Raw genomic sequence first — 17,938 nt, 5'->3', positions numbered from 1 at the left:
CGTTTTACATTCCTCGAGCTACATGCTCAACTTTGCCAAGTCACACATTTGATCCTAGGGGCAGAAAACCCCTTCATACAGGGAGCACTGGCCCCCAACTTTCAACCTCAAGCCTCCCAGAAGCACCTTTCACATACAAGAAAGAGCTGACCCGCTCTCAATTTTTCAAGCCTATTTAGGAGGCCATAAATTGACTTTACACCTACTGCCCTCAAGGCACACAAAGAAACAGGGGTATTTAATACCCAACCTACAGGGCCTTCGCATGAAGAAAACAAAACATCAGGTTAAGTTAATGGCCCGAAGTACAGAAAAGACTGGAGGCGTGAACTTGCACTCCTAAATACACAATATTAAAACCTAAGTGGCTCTAGGCCGATATGCAGGGGCTAATCCCAAGCTAGGGAGGTGACTCGTATGAGAAAACTTTAATATATTAAGGAAGAGAAGAAACGGTTACGAAAACGTAGTCACCTCAATTTCAAATGAAGGGGAGTTCGAGAGGGTAAGGTACTCTCTATCCCCGAATTAAAGTTCAAGAAAACTGAAGTTTAGCAGAAAAAGTGTTTACATGTTTAATAGTTTACATATTAAAGGTTTCGAACCTTCCCCGAGATTTAAACTGCTGAGCTAGCAAGAAATAAAGATGTTAAGAGGCCATTACCTTGATGAAGAGCTGCTGCCTGAAGAACGGGGCTTCCCGCCCCCTGCTACATATCCACACACTAAGCTAGATGTTACTGAAGTGGCCAGGAGACAAGATAAACAGCAGTTTATTATTATTATTATTATTATTATTGTTCCGAGATATCTGTGGAACGGCAGATGTGAAAGAAGCGGCTGGGTGTGAATAGGTCTCAACTTACGAAATTAAAGTTAATTTAAAATTTTAACAAAGGTTATATTTTCTTTTCAAGGTAAATAAATAACAGAATATAACAGGTACCAAGTAGCAGATCAACAAAGTAAGAAAGTACAATTTTAGGTCATTACAAAATTTGGGCTTCGAGCCCGACACTCACGAACCTTGAGCTATAAGCCCAACTTTACCTATATACAAGGTTCCACAAAGGGGCAGAAAACCCCAATCATGCCAAGAAGCACTTGCTCCCAATTACCCAGTAAAGCCTCCTCGAGGCACACAGGAAATCCACTTTTAAGAAAGAGCAAACCCGCTCTCTAAGTTCCAGCCTATTCAAAGGCCACACCAAACTCCACCTTCAATCTGCCCTCGAGGCACACAAAAACAGGGGTAATAATACCCAAACCTACTGAGGCCTATTCAGTAAAGAAACAGGTCAATTACATGGCCCAACATTCCGAGTTGAATGGAGGCGTAACTTGCACTCCTAATACATTTTTAAAACCTATTTGGCACTAGGCCGCTTATGCAAGGGCTAATCCCGTACTAAAGAGGTGACTTATATAAGAAAACTATTTACATTATATTAAGAAAGGCAGAAACGGTTGTGAAAACAAAGTCACCTCAAAACAATAGGAGTGGGAGCTCGAGAGGGTGAAGCACTCTCTATCCCAATATATAGTTAAAGAGACGAAGTTTTACCAAGTGTCTATTACATTTTAAAGATATGTTACATGAGAAAGGTTTCGAACCTGCCCTGCGGGTTAAACTGCTGAGCTAGCAAGAAATGAAGTTATAAAATGGCCATTACCTTATAGATGAACTGCTGCCCGAAGAAAGAGGCGCTCCCGTCCCCTGCTACATAATCACACTAGGAGAGATGTTACTGAAGTGGCCAGGAGACCAGAAAATCAGCAGTTTATATACCCTCGAGGAACATTCGAGACCTTTCATGAATGATAGGACACACCCACAGCAGTTTATTGGTTACAGAACTCAGTTACAGAGGAGGTTGGGGAAGAAAGCCCCGATTGGCCGAAAATTAATTTAAGAAATTCGGGATTGGCTAATTTCAAAACTGGCGGAAAGAAAGGATTAATATTGCGAACTCTCAAACCACAGAACAAAATTTAGCAAAAACAAAACTTATGAATGTTAAATTTCTTCAGGACAGTTCATTCCTTAACACCAGAGTGCGTTATTATAGTTTTTTAGAGACATCTGTTAGGGAACGTCCAAACTTCTTGATCCGGAGGAAACAAACACCAGTCGAAATAGACACCGTTCAGACACTGCAAAATTACCAAATTTACTGTGGTGACATCTTTTTGAGAAACCATCGGATTAATATAGTTTGTTAAAGTTCAGGCGTTCTCCAGTAGAGGAATTTAAACTGGCGCAATATTTGAATTTGCATTGTGGGGGTGTACCGCCCGGTACAATTATTATTATTATTATTATTATTATTATTATTATTATTATTATTATTATTATTATTATTAGTAACTGTTCGCTTCATGCTCTCTTAATATCAGGTGTTTCACAAAGTCGTGGCTGTTGCTGCTTTATGTATAAGTTTTGAATATAACGTGGTCCCCAGCCTCGTACAAACACAATCGCCTAGTCCCTGAACCTGAAGCATTATTCAAACGCGGTTGAAATCCCCAACTCGTCCGGGAATCGAACCCGGGATCCTGTGAACCGAAGGCCTCAACGCTGACCTTTCAGCCATTGAGTCGAATTTTGATTATTATTAAACTTGAAAATGCTGTAACTTTGCAACCGTAAAAAATAAATATCGAGTTCTTTGGTTAAAAATACCCTCTACTTAAGAACTGTCAAATGAGTAATTTAGGCCGGGGATGGTTTTTTCCCCATATTCTTGCTAATTTCAACAATATGGTTAATTTCACCTGTAAATAGCAATATACACGTTTAATAAATTCTTCCGTTAATACAATCAACAGCGTTTTGTAAATTAAGATAGCAGGATATTTTGTAGGGATAAATTTTCATATAACCCCGCTTGCTGTTACGATACTTAAAACCTGTTTTCGTACCGATTATTTCTTATAATACATTTGACCTAAAAACGAATTGCTTTTTGTGTTCATGCTATCCTTACGGCTTGCTGCCCTTCCTGACGTACCTTTCTTCATATTCTCACATATCTGTCAATGTACTAATAATCATATTACCCGATTTCTGTAATATCATTACGTTTATCACCCTTTTGTCGCCCTGGCTACACCTCGACAAGACGAGAATACAACTCTCGCAGTGGTGTTAGCGGCAGGTTTTCTTACATTCTAGTGTCCCGGTTACCTTGAAGTTCCAGAAAATCAAGCTTGTTATGGACCAAATCCAATAATAAAAGAGTGTGGACAATATAAGGAAGAATTTTTAAATGTATTTGAAAAAATGTACATAAAACAATCTGATGTACCTTATTCTAGTCTACTTAATTAAATCTTCCTCAAGCGCTTCCTTTTTAAAATCTAAACAGCATCCTTAAATATAATTTTTTTCTGAAAGAGCTTTCCAAGGCTTGATTTTAGGTGAAAGAATTATAATTTTTCGGGTAAACCGTTTAGGAGCTGTAGCCTTTAATATGTTAGGGGTTGAAAATGTAGCACAGCTCAAAATTATTAAATTATACGTATAAACATGAATATAGATTTAGAAAACAACATTTCTTACGTTTAAGGTCAATTTTAGCAAAAAGTGCTTTTTCACCCCCTTAGACCCCCTCTCACCACCTCATCTGAAAGAGCATCTTAAAATATTATTTTAGGTAAAGGAAGCATCATTTTCTGATAAACGGTTTAGGAGCTAGATTGATTGATTGATTGATTGATTGATTGATTGATTGATTATTCAACTGGTGTTTGCGGGTAGGCCATTGCAAACGCCTGTCGGGGAGGTCATCGCCAACGCACCACCTTCATAGCAGACGGACACGACGTGGGAAGGGCATCCGGACGTAAGGGTAACCATAGCAACCACGAACGCCTGCCGGGTAGGCGGCCGCCAACGCACCACCATCATGGCGGACACGACGTGGGAAGGGCATATAGGCGTCCCGTCTTCGGCATTGCGGGAACGCCAAACCACGCTCCCATCCTTAGCATTCCCTGTTGCGCACAAGACACCTATTTACTCCATGATTTTGGCGCCTCGGCGGGAACCTACATCCCATGCAGTCACCTATTTACTCCATGATTTTAGCGCCTTGGGGGGAACCTACATCCCATGCAGTCACCTATTTACTCCCAGATCTTGCCATCTTGGCGGTAAACCAACGCCCATGTCTCAAGACGGCGCCTTGGCGGAAACCTATATATCCAACATAACATCTTGGCGGTAAACCAACGGCCATGACTCAAAATGACGCCTTGGCGGGAAACCCACAGCGAACGCCCTAGCAACAACAGTGGCGAACTATACCGTACCTTTTCAACAGTTGGTCACCCTGAAGTGGTCACGTGACTCGCTACAGGCCCACTCATTGACTCCCAACAAAAATGACCGTTGGAATGACCTTGAGTTTGAATTAGGATACATAAATTGTCACTACTCTTCATAACTCCACTTCAGTAAATAAGAATAGCAGTTTTTTTCTAAATCTGGAGTCTACAGATTCTGTGTCAAGACTGAAATAGTTCGTACCTGGACCAAACTGGACGTAATTTTAAAATCAGATATGCAGAACACATCAATGCTGAAAAGCATCATAGCTTCTCAGCAGTGGGCTAACATTCGAAAGAATTTAAACATAATTTTACTGAGATTTCTTTGCTATTTTTTACGTCGGAGCGGCACAGGTAGGTCTTATGGCGACGATGGAACAGGGAAGGCCTAGGAATGGGAAGGAAGTGTCCATGACCTTAAATAAGGTAAAATCCCAGCATTTGACTGATGTAAAAATGGGAAACCACCGAAAACCATCTTCAGAGCTGCCGACAGTGGAATTCGAATCACTATCTTCCGATGCAAGCTCACATCTGCGCGCCCCTAAACGCACGGCCAACTCGTCAGGTTTTACTGAGATTGAACAAGATCTTGAAGTATTTAAAGTTCTAAATAAAGGTCCCTTTTTGGATATTACTGAAGGTTTTTACATCCACTTAGTTCAATATTTCAACTGAGGCTTAAATTTAAATGAAATCTCAGAAAAATCTAAAACATCTTTGATTTCCTGATCACATTTTTTAGAACCAATACAATTCTTAATAGCAGATTAGTCTTTCAAAATATGCACAATATTTTTTCACGCCACGCACATTCTCCGCATTTCCCTCCCTAAATTCCCCCTACACTTCTCCTCTTCCCCTCCTCTACCACAGCACTAAGTGCTTCTGCGACCCGGTGCATCATAATATTCAGTTTCTTCTCTACCGCACGCCACAGCACACGCCGCTAGAATTGAGTCTAACACTGTCTCGTTACTTTCACGTAAAATACGCTCTATTTTATTTTATTTAATAAATTCCCCCTTTTTTATTTTCTTCAGGTCTCGTATTGAAATACGAATTCTTTATAGGATATTGGCACTCAATAGGGCATCCACCTTACATACATAACATTAACACACTTCAAATTACAAGCTACAGCACATCACCAAGTTCGGAATATGAACACGTCATCTTATTCTTATACTACAATTTTCAGCCAAAAGTATTCAACTGATTTTTCATGTAATGAAGACACACATCATACTCCTAAAAATGCGACATAAGTCTTATATTAAATTATTGGCAACGCAAAGTTGTACCCGGAACCTCAAGATCCTACTAGACTTGCAGAAAACAAGTTCTAAAGTGTTATGTTTTGTCATAAAAATGAATGTCATGTTTTAAACCCAACATTGGAGAATCTCATACTTATAAGTGAAAAGAACCTATTGAATATTTGAACTTGGCGTCTCATATCCTGAATGATTTCAATAAGGAAACTATTTTAAAATGTAAGGTGTTGTTATAGAATAAATGTTAACATTTTAAATTCAGTGTTGTCAAATTTCCGCTAGTTCATCCCAATCATTTTAAACAGAGTTACATTGTTCTAATGCATTACCCTGTATGGTTATTTATATATGTGTCTATTACTGATTTTGTCAATTTTTGGCTGAAGATGACACAAAATTGGCATAGAAACTAGTCCCAACTAGTAATTAAAATGTTGTAATTTAACCATTAAAACATTGTTTTGTATTGAATAGGAGGGCCAATAAATTGTTCCCATTTTACTACCATCTATTACATCAGTCTATGTATTAATTGCTGCCTTTGAAAGAGGCCATATGCAACATGGCATCCTGATGAAATCCTGAAAAAGCTGGAATATAACAAGCAGATGATGGCTCTTTCCCTAGCACGGACGCTTTCTTTTCTCGACCAGATACTTCTGTCATGGACATTATGAAGGCAACAAAGGATGTGGCTTTGGTAGTGGTATTTTATTACAATGTTCTGATAGTCTAAATTTGAACCCAAATTGAAGCTATCGTGTACTTGAATATTCTAATTGTGTTCCTTTAATACTACAGCTAGAAGGAGCAAGAAAATCAAGGCTTAAGCCAAAATTCGAATGGCAGGACATTGAATTTCACTGTAGTGGATATTGCTGGAATGCAAGAGAAGGAATGAGATTCTTTTCATTTCAAAATATCATGGACAAAGTGATTATTTTAAGTAGAATGATAATATCGTTAGCGTGCTGGCCTTTGGTCACAGGTCGATTCCCGGCAGGGTCGGGAATTTTAACCATCATTGGTTAATTTCGCTGGCAGGGGGGGCTGGGTGTATGTGTCGTCCTCACCATCATTTCATCCTCATCAAGACGCGCAGGTCGCCTACGGGTGTCAAATGGAAAGACCTGCACCTAGCGAGTCGAACATGTCCTCGGACATTCTCGGCACTAAAAGCCATACGCCATTTCATTTCATCGTTGCACAGCATCCAAGTCTGTGCCTGTCTCCACACCGCAGAGTGGTTCTACACATTTCAGGAAAGAAGAGTGAGATATACAAATTTCTATGTTAAAGGTGAGATCAGGCACATGGGAAAAGCCGATCACACAGGCCAAAATTCATTGCAACATGAAGTAGCACTTCCCAATTCATACGGTATGCACTGAATTCACATGGCACAGTTGAATGCATAACTTCCTCACAAGCAAAGTAGAGGAAGGCTCGACCACGTATTGTTACTGCACTCTTAGGAGAAAATAAGTGGACAAATAAAAGGGGGACATTGATTCCCAATACGACAGCCTAGACTTCTTGATCATCACACAAGATATTGATGTTGACACCACTAGACAACAGGGGGCAGAAAATACGACAATGGATTGTATGTCATACGTTTTGTGCCATATCACGCCAAGCAAAGGTGCAAAAGTATGTGGCCATTCTTTTTTACGTGATTATGTGATTTTGTAACAAGCGGTTAATCAGGTTCACAATTAGTTTTTGAGATAAATGCTATTTCATTTTGCATTGATAAATATTATCTACGAATCAGCTATATTTCTGTAATACATGGCACGTCCCAGGTGACACATACGGGTTCCCCACTGGCCTGCCAGCAGACGTGGGCAAAATATAATAGCTCTCGCGCACCAAACACGTACAAAGTCTTTAATGGCGATTTTGGCGGCGAAGGCGACGTTCAGTACGGAGCAGTTGGAAATTAATACACAAAGGAGCGTAGTATTTCTTCTCTACAGGAGCAGCTGCAAAAGCCGTTTGTTCCCCATGTCCCGAGCGGCGTAACAACCTGCTGTGAGCTCTAGAATGCTTCAAGACAAGCCGGCCGTAAAATAATATTATCACATGTTTACAGAAATATGTCTCATGGAATCGAAACCACGCTTACGGCGTCCGCTGCAAGGGAAGTGCTTTGGAAGTGCCCAGTCAGCATGAAAAGTATGCAAGGGTTACCGTCGCACGGGCTGCGACGTCTAAGCAAGCGAGTACCCCCATTCTGTATCCCATCACTGAACTATGTCCGGATAAAGTAACAAATTAACCACAACACTTGAGAGAAGGCATATAGGCATTTGTGAGGTGCAGGAAAAGTTTGGAATGGAGAAATGTCATGCGAAATCGGGTGCAGTTACTAACTGACGTACAACGGAAGCCGAAGAACAAGTAATGGTGTTGGCATTGTTAATCAGCAAAATTTGACGGTTCAGTCTCCGAGGTCCAAACGTATAACAATCGCTTGATGTAACTCCTCCACATTGGGGAGAGAAGGAAATTCTAATTTTTCAGTGGAACGCTCCACAAACTGGCCTGGGCACGGAAACCAAAGATGACTTCTGGGCTTTGCTTGACAAGAATACCGCTGACAATATTATCGTTGCCGGTGATCTGAATGGAGGTGTAGGGCGGAGGAAAGAAGAAAACACAGTCCATGGCGGTCATGGATACGGACACAATGACGACGATGGCCAACTAATTCCCGATTATGCAGGAACTGATCATCACGAACACACGGTTCAAAAAGCGTGATATTCATGTAGCCATGTAATATAGTGGCTGCCATCCAACTGACATTGACTACATCCTTGTGAGAGGAAGGAATCTCAAAGATGTTCTAGAGACAACAGTAGTTCCTTACGAAACCGAAATCGACCTGTCATCTGTAAGCTGCGCATGAAGTCACCAAGAGCTCAATACTTCACAGGAAATGGACCAAATGGGATCAAATAGTGGCGCCTGAAGAGGGAGGCCAACGTTGTTGCAAAAGTTACAGTGCCACAAATCACCACAGATGAAATGAGCCGGACTAAACTGAAAGATGCCGCACGCTCTATTCTTGGAACAACTAAGTCAGGGAGACGACAACGAAAGCTTAACTATGACAGGAGGCTTCGGAATGACGATTTTAAGTGTGCAGTACGGTTGAAGAAACAGCTGTCCCACGAGTTTCTTGCTCGCTGGAACGCCTAAAAACAGCCACTACTAAAGTGGAGGATGTCGTTGCCGTAACAAAAGCAAATCGGTAAGCAGGTCTATATGTGAAACTTGACACGCGCGAAAACGAGCGGAATATTTAACGGATAGTCTATTCGAGGCATCGAAAAACGGCACCAATAAGGAAACAGACGATTTGCTACTCGACAGGCGGGAAGTGCAGGCACACTGGCGGAACTACTTAATTTCAATCTTGGAATTTCCGTATCTACCAATCCTAATCACCTCCGCTGTTGAAGGTCCAATGTAGGGAATTGACGTCACGGAAGTCCAGGCTACGCCGAAGGAAACGAAAGCAGGGAAAGGCATCTGTTCCGATTATCTTCCAGCAGAGTTTTGCTTCTCTCAAAGGGGGATGCAGCAGTGTGGCTAAAGGAATCTCTTCAACCAGATCATTAAGGAAGGTCAAAAACCAACAGAATGGCGACAAAGTATCCATTCAAAAATACGGAAAGCCCTGTTGAGTTTTCTAATTACCGCCCGATCATACCTCTGAGCCACACAATGACAGATTTCGAACAAATCGTCGACAAAAGGATGAGCAATTTAGCCAAACATATAACAAGAAAAGCTGGATTTGTGTAAAATTGTGGCGCAACAGGAGCAACCCACGCTGCAGGGCTGTTACTTGAGAGACACTGTCAAAAGAATAAGAGGCTTCATCACGAATTTTTGGACCCTGAGAAGGCCTTCCATCGGGTACCTCATAACCTAAGCAGTCAGCGCTACAAGAACACTGTATTGCGGAGCACCTTGTTGAGAGAGTATAACTCTACGAAGAACCAAGGAGTTATGTTTAAGGTACCGCAGGAGCGTCTGATGATTTCCGCATAACTGAATTGTTCCCGTCAATTTGGTGATATTTAGTATATTTCCAACAAGCGGATATTAAAAATTTTATTTTCTGCCTGGAGCTGTAACTTGTCATTTGGGTAGTAATGTGGCGAGCTGAGAACAAGTTTTTTTCGTCATTCAGAGGGGCGACGTATTGATCGAGCTTCGACCAAGGCCAAGGCACATCACGTGACGTGTCCATGCACTACTTGCCATGCGCGAACGACAGACAGCTTGGTTCCAGAATAGTCTGAGCCAATTAAAGAAGACCTAACGCCCAATTACAGTTCTAGTTGGAATACACGCCTCCCAAGCCGAGAATATAAAAAGCCTCGTTCCGAGCAAATCACTCTCTCTGAATAATCTGACTGCTCTGCTCTACTCTGCTCTGAATGTTCTATTCTACGCTGCATTCTGAAGATTCTGCATTCTCTGTACTTGCTACGACCACGTGGAGGAGTAATTTTCAGCGCAAGCAGAAGCCCGTTCTGCCAACAACTTAGTGAACTAATTAGCTAACTCCTACGGTGTAAAAATCATCTTAAAATCCAAGTTATGTGTGACTATCTAGAAGAATAATCAAAATTCTGCGTGTGTTTGTGCCCATATTTATTCTTGCCATCTCAGTTACAGCTTACGTCCGGAACTTAACAGAAGTCGTCTTGAAAGCTGCAGTACACCAACATGGATAATTCTACGATCATCTGCAACTCAACTTCATCGAGGGACATCGACGACCAAGTCTCCATGGATCTCTAAAATGTGAGGCGTCTCTGGTCATGGGAAGGAAACTGACCGGGGAAATGCTGGAATGATTGACTGCTGCCTGGGATCGAACCTCATCTAAACTTGAGTACCACTTAATTCAATTACTGTCTCATCTTTTGTAAAACTAGAGGTCTTTCTACTTTAAATCGTAGAGCTATTAGTTTTGTGGTAGTTAGAAGCATTTCATTTTTCCAATTCTTAAGGTGTCGTGGTAGACGAGTCACATGTGTGAATGAAATTTTGAACCTGTTAGAGTAGACATGTAGTTTGTCTTTAGATGATTTCCCGTGCTTATGAGCTAAATATCTAAAAACCACTGACCACGCGATAAATCTACTTTTATGTAATGTTGAAATTTATCGGACTTGAATTCACGTGTACATTTTGTGAGATAGGGTCGAACCTAGAGTCTTTTCAAGATCACTTGCATTCCTTAGGATCGAATCATCTGATTTTATGATATTTCACGAGGATCAGTAGATGTAATAATCACTTGATTAATAATAACAATGACTAAAGATCGGGTAAAAGAGAATTAAACGCTCGCGAGCCATAACTTTACAGTAGATTCCGTATATGTGAGATTGAATGTGCTCTGTTCATGAAGTGTCTGGAATATGACCAATCCTGCGGGATATTTGGTATGTAATTGAGTTATTGGATGAGTTATTTATGATGATTGACTTGTTCTTGTGTTATTGGGAGCGCAAGATAAATTATAATTAATGGAGCACGTGTTGCGTGTGTATTTCACGGACAAGGAATAATAATAATGCGATTGAGGCTCACGGACGCGATAGTTTCAACTTATCACCCATGTGCTGGTAGTGATTACGGATTTTATTGAAATCTTCGATTATAATTTCAAAGTTAGCTGATTTCCATCTGTATGAGAAGCATATTCTTACCCAAGTGATATCCCTAACTTCGATCACTAGTCACTATTAATGATAAAAATAATTTCTGTACGCAAATTATCTCCTACTGGATATGACGTGACCCGACCATTCTTAAAAGTCAAAAGTAAACTTGCAGGAACAGGATTCGATGTAAATAATGTATATAAAATATGTGTTTCCCAGAATGAATGTGTGTGTGTGTGTGTGTGTGTAAATATGTGTATTTTTCTTGTTTCATGTTTGTTCTTTTTAACTTGATCTGGTCGTGTGCTTGTGATGACGCAGATTACATTCATCGTTGTGTGCTACCTTAAGAAGTAATTTTCGTGCCCTTAAGGGAAAATTTTGATACGTTTAAGTCGAGGAAGACTAGGAAAGAATTTATTTTTGTTGATGAACGTGATTTAAAAGGAAAGATCATCTCGTTATTTTCACGAAGGCAATCGATTTGTAAAGTAAACTATTAATTAACTAGCCCACACGTGGATAAGTTTTCTAACACATTTATATTTGAATTTTGAAATATTTTAAAATTAATTTGAAACGTAAATGCCATGCAACGATCAGAAGTAGATGTTCACTAGTTACATAATTACTTTGAATTTTGGTGATAATGAGTCACAATAATTAATTGGAAAATAATTATTTTGGAATGTAAATGACAATCGCTATGTGAATGATGCAGTAAGAAATTAATTAGAAACACGATCGTGTGATGGTGAAGGACGTGTTAATTAAATAAGGAGAGAGATTGATAATACTAATAATAAGAATAATAATTAATTAATTTTGAAGTTTTGAAATTAATTTCGATTTTCTATTAAAGCTTATAATGGGTGTTATTGACCAATGGTAAATACTTTAAATGATAAAACTTAGTAGAATTCAACTTAGACCACGTGTTGAGGCTACTTTAAGGTCATGAAGCCTTAAACTACTTTATTGTAAAAATATCAGCAAGACAGTTATCGAGTTATTTTGTGAACCTCTCTGTTAAGTTTTTCTTTGAATTTCTTTCAGCCGAAAATTTTGATTTTTAAAAGGCGGTAGGCCTAATTTTTCTTTGATTTTCGTTACAGAATAGAAAGGCTGTCCATTAAGAAATACGTGCTTCTCAAAGACTGAGGAAGAAATGGATGTTATGAAAGTTCAATGTAAAAGAAAGTAATATCAGCAAGAATATTTTTATTTGTGATCTGCTTGTGTTTAATAAATGTCAGAGTGTTCTTTTAAAATTTTTCTTTTCGGCTTGGTCATAAACCCTTCTTTCCCTTAAATGCCTCTAGAAAACAGTAGCCAATGAACGAACGGTCCACCTTGGGATCTCTCGCTCACTGGCTGGGCTTAGCTAGGCAATAATGGGGGCATTTAAAGTCCACCAAAGCCCTGCCTTATCACCACTGCTGTTCATTCTTGTGATGGACACCATTACATCAGACCTGCAGATTCCAATACCATGGATACTTCTCTATGCAAATGATATCATTTTGGATGCAGAGAATAAGCGCCAAACAGAAGACTGTAACAATCGACTAGCACAATATGTCCCGCGCTTCAACAAAAAGAAGACAGAATATATGACATTACATCATCGAAAAGTTGGAACCATGAATGTTGATGGTGAAGATGTAGCACGAATAGCCAACTAAGCATCATGGATACGAATATGCTTAGGTGGAAGGTTGGCATAACTAGACTAGATCATATTTCAAATTCTGTTATTAGAAAACGTTTTGTCTTTGCACTGATACAGATGAAAGTTGAGGAAAGGCGTGTGCGCTGGTTTGGGCACGTGTTGCGTGCAGAGGACGATATATTGGGAAAGTCAACCTATACACAGAAAGTCGGTGAAAAGAGGCTCAAGGGATGAACAAGACAGCATAGGACAGATAAAGTGCACAACGATCTGAAAGCTGTGAGACTGCATGCAGACATGGCCCGAGACCGAACTAACTGGAAGCAATGAATCACACCACCGGTCCCTGCCGCCATGCAGGACTAACACTAAAGAAGCAGAATAACAAGAACCAGTTTGATGAACATTTTGTTATAAAAATGGGATACAATGGATATTTTACACACCCTATCATTTAACATATTTTGTTCAAATTCTCTCCCCTAAAGCCTACGTCCTATATCTATAAAGATTTGTTTTCACAAAATAGTGTTTGAAAGACAGAACGCTTATGGATTTCATGTTTAAGTTACTCCTATAAATGCATTATAACGAAAAATACACAAGGAACAAAATAAATATTTGAGGATTATGGGTGTTAATCGGGAGTTTTTTTGCTATTTGTTTTACGTCGCATCGACACAGATAGGTCTTATGGCGACGATGGGACAGGAAAGGCCTAGGAATGGGAAGGAAGCGGCCGTGGCCTTAATTAAGATAAACCCCCAGCATTTGCCTGGTGTGAAAATGGGAAACCACGGTAAACCATTTTTAGGGCTGCCGACAGTGGGGTTCGAACCCACTATCTCCCGGATGCGAGCTCACAGCTGTGCGCTCCTAACCACATGGCCAATTCGCCCGGTTTAATCGGGAGTGGCGGTTTGATTCTCCGTTGAAATTTTACGAGACCAACAAGAGGGGAGTCCGTCGGTGTATTCTAGCTAGAATGGAATTTTGCCATTCATACAGTATTTCTGCTTACATACATCATAGATATCAGACGATTATAATAATCAATTCGTTATTTTCACCCCGATCACGTTTATAAATATGCAGACCATGGAGGAGTGGCAAAAATTGGTCAGCTCAGGGCCATGTGACACTCGACATTCTACAAGTCGAAGGAAACAGCATCATTATGTGATTAGTTCAGCATCATATGTCTCTTCACACATGGAAATTTGCTTCATCACTAATATTATTTAGCTCAGGGCGATGTGTCCTTCCACAAATGGAAGGTAATCTCATCACCGATCGGTAAGCACAGAAAGATGTGTCTTTCCACAAGTCAGCAATTAGGAAACTATATGAATCCTAAAACCTGTTCTTACGTAATTCAGTACCAAATTGACAGGGCAATTCTTTCAGAAACTTTAAAAGAAGTATTTTAAGGTGCTGCATGATATTTATAGACTGCTGAAATGAGAGTCAGGATAACATGCGCCTGAGGTGAGATATAAAACAAAGTGGGAAGCAGTAGATAAGATCTACTCGACTGATTCATTCAGAAGCTTGTCGCTTTGCTGGTTTTAGAGTGCATCTGCACAAGATATGTTTAGGAAGAAGAAAGCTAATTTAAACTCCATCCAAAAAAAGAAATATCCATTTTGTGTGTGAAAAGTATTCACAAGCAATGTTTACATTGGTGGTCATAATACAATATTGTTCCCTAACGTAACCTAACGTGTCCTGTTACACAACAATTACAAAGAAACAGCAGAATTTGAACCTCGAAGAGTTGACGTATTTGGGCGAACTTCAGTTGTGTGCATGGTTCTACTCTGACTAATGAGAGAGTGTAAGCTGGTACTGGGTAATTCTGAGGACTGAAATGAATATATCCTGCCACTAGTTGCGAATGTACAGTAGGAACAAGTCAATGCGTCACATAAAATTCAAAGAGACTAACCACCCACAAAATCAAATAACCCTTCCAGAATTCACAGTTTCATCACTAGTCTGGTTTGAAGTCAAACTTTAGGCTAAAACTAGCCACTGCAGGACCTACCGATAAGAGGAATCAGTTAAGAGCACCAATCCGAGATTATACAAACATTTCCCAGGGATTATCAAAGATCATTTCACACAGTAACCAACAAAGGTGTGAGAGCAAAAAATTAATTAGCAAGTAGTCCAATGGCTCACCCACAGTTCAAGAAACACTACAGCATTAAATGTTTGAAAACAGGATATAAACTTGTGCTACTTTGTAATGTCAGTGATAAAAATTACAATTTACAAATAATATTATATCATTACATTATTATTGACCTACTTTTATGAGATTATAAATTCACTTACTTGAAGAATTCTGATTTTTTTGGGCATACTGCACTTGTAGCTGTTAATTTTAATAGTTTATATAATTGTGTAAATGTGTTTGCAATCAAGACACACTACACTGAGCACTAAAATGAAAAGTGGGAACAGCTACTACTTTTTTGCTAGTGGCTTTACGTCGCATATACACAGATAGGTATTATGGCGACGATGGGATAGGAAAGACCTGGCAGTTGGAAGGAAGCGGCCGTTGTCTTAATTAAGGTACAGCCCCAGCATTTGCCTGGTGTGAAAATGGGAAACCACGGAAAATCATATTCAGGCTGCCAACAGTGGGATTCGAACCAACTATCTCCCGGGTGCAAGCTCACAGTCATGCGCGTCTAACCGCACGGCCACTCGTCTGGTAAAAGTTGGAACTTGTGACAATCAGCAAGTGTGACGACAACATTCAAACAAACATAAATTCAATACCACAATTTCTTTTATGCTTACAACAATGTGGAAGATTTATTTGAAAACTATGATATCTAGTATGTAGCACTACTGATCTGAATATTTCATTTCTACAAATTATCTGCTTCGGTGTCTACAAATAGAGGAATCTGACTTAATACACAAAACAACAGAAAAGATCATGAAAAAAGGAATCTAGCCATATAAATAATTTAAAAATGGCATGCTTTCACTTATTGCACTATTGAACATAGTCATAATTATATTGATTAATTAACCTAATTGAATTAGTTTGAAATTATTATATTATTTGCAATGTACATAAAACTTAACAATTTTGAATTTGCAGATTTAGTTTATAATCTACAAACATGGCTTTTCCTGTGTGTCACTGTACGAATGTACAAAATTACTTAGAATATCTGAAGTCAATATTTGCAGATGGAATTTCAGATGATAAAGATGTGATGAACACATGATGCAGAGACATTGAAAGAAAGAACACATTTTTCATGGTTGCTTAAATGTATTGAAAACAAATACACTTCAAAATTGCCTAGTTTTACCAGAGATTCCTTTTGTGAACATATAGTCAAAGATACTACGTGAGAGAATATTAAATATGATCTTAAAGTTCCTAAATATTTTAGATAATTTTCACCAATAGAATGTTAAGATATTAGCGTTTAAATGTAATCTCGTAAAGAAGGGATTAAACTGATAAAAATGGCTAGTTTTGGGGGACAAATCAACCACTACTGAATACAACTGAGAACAGGTAAAACATATTCCATATTTTATAGGATTTCTAGTGTACGTACCTTGTTTCTTCATTGATGTACAGCAACGGCTGATCATCAGCATGTTCTTCTATGAATATTTCCTCCTTAATACCTTCGGAAGGCTGTAAGTAAGAAATATGAAAAGTAGAATAAAGAAGTAAGGGAATAAAAATATATAGGCCTAAACAAAAAACAGCTGAGAAAATAAATTACATAGTGGCACAAGAAGAGTATAATTAATTTATCTCCCATGTTATAAATAAAAGAATGGAAAGGAAGAATAAAAAATCACTTTAAATGCATAAGAGGTTTGTGGCAAATGGTACACATAAACACATTATTACCAAGCACTGAATATTAAATGAACAGAGAAGAAGACAGTTTCATAAAATACAGTATTATACAATTTACACCAATTTCTATTTCTACTGAACACACAGCTCATCCTTAATAAATTTATATTATTTACAAAATTCCTCATAATATCTTATGTATTTAAAAACAAAATCAACTCATATAAAACATGTGGAATTACTTCAAATCATACTATACAACTGCTATTAGATTAAAATTTGCATTGGGGCTTGACCTTAGATGTTAGGCCCCTTTAAATATCATCATCATCATCAAAGTTTACATTGCATGTATTTACTTTATTTTTACACTTTTTGGAACCTAACTTACATAACGACCTGCTGCGTCTTAACCCGAGTCCCTTATGCCAGCATTTTTCGGACAGGCGATAAGAGGGATAAAAACTTGAAAAGGAACACACTGTAGGATAGCAGTAGGCAGGGTAGCATAGAAAAGGAGTATCATTTGTACACATGTAAATTCATAATTACCTACATAATTGTGAATATTCAGCAGAGTATATGTACACATACATGTGGGAATGGAGACAATTCCATGTATGTGTACACGTACAATTTAAGGAAAATAAATAATAAATAATAATAATAATAATAATAATAATAATAATAATAATAATAATAATAATAATAATTGTTTCGGGGATACCGTAGTTGATAGAGGTGAAAGAAGTTGTGTAGATGAATGTGTGGATATGCAAAAACCGAAAGATTGATTTAAAACTCTTTGAAGTTGGCAGTTTTATTCCTTTTCTTGACCTTTCATTTTTCTTTTCAAATCTTAAATATACACACTTTGCTAGCTCGTACCCTTGCGTGACAAATATGGAAAAAAAACAACTATTTACAACATGAGCTTGAAGCTCTCAATTTACAGACTTTACGCGAGCACAGCTGCTCCCTTTCAATCAATAGTCAAGGAGACGGATCTTCCAATTGCTTTTACACCATCAGTAAGAACATATTTGCTCCACAAAATTATATAGCAGACTACTCTCCACACATTGTACCATTCCAGGCTTACAAAGGC

The 17,938-nt window shown here is 38.8% G+C and overlaps 1 protein-coding gene across 1 annotated transcript in view; it reads right to left on the bottom strand.

The window, feature by feature from the left end:
- The window catches only part of LOC137503306 (zinc finger protein 567-like), a 90,270-nt gene that overhangs the window by 29,772 nt on the left and 42,560 nt on the right, over positions 1 to 17,938 (bottom strand). Inside the window, exon 4 of the mRNA XM_068230855.1 lies at positions 16,577 to 16,659. Coding sequence (XP_068086956.1) covers positions 16,577 to 16,659 — 83 coding nt within the window. The remainder of the gene's footprint in view (positions 1 to 16,576; positions 16,660 to 17,938) is intronic.

Source organism: Anabrus simplex, chromosome X, assembly GCF_040414725.1.
Source record: "Anabrus simplex isolate iqAnaSimp1 chromosome X, ASM4041472v1, whole genome shotgun sequence".
NCBI classification, from domain to species: Eukaryota; Metazoa; Arthropoda; class Insecta; order Orthoptera; family Tettigoniidae; genus Anabrus; species Anabrus simplex.
Note: the sequence above shows the minus strand (reverse complement) of the source record. Positions and strands in the feature narration are given on the sequence as shown.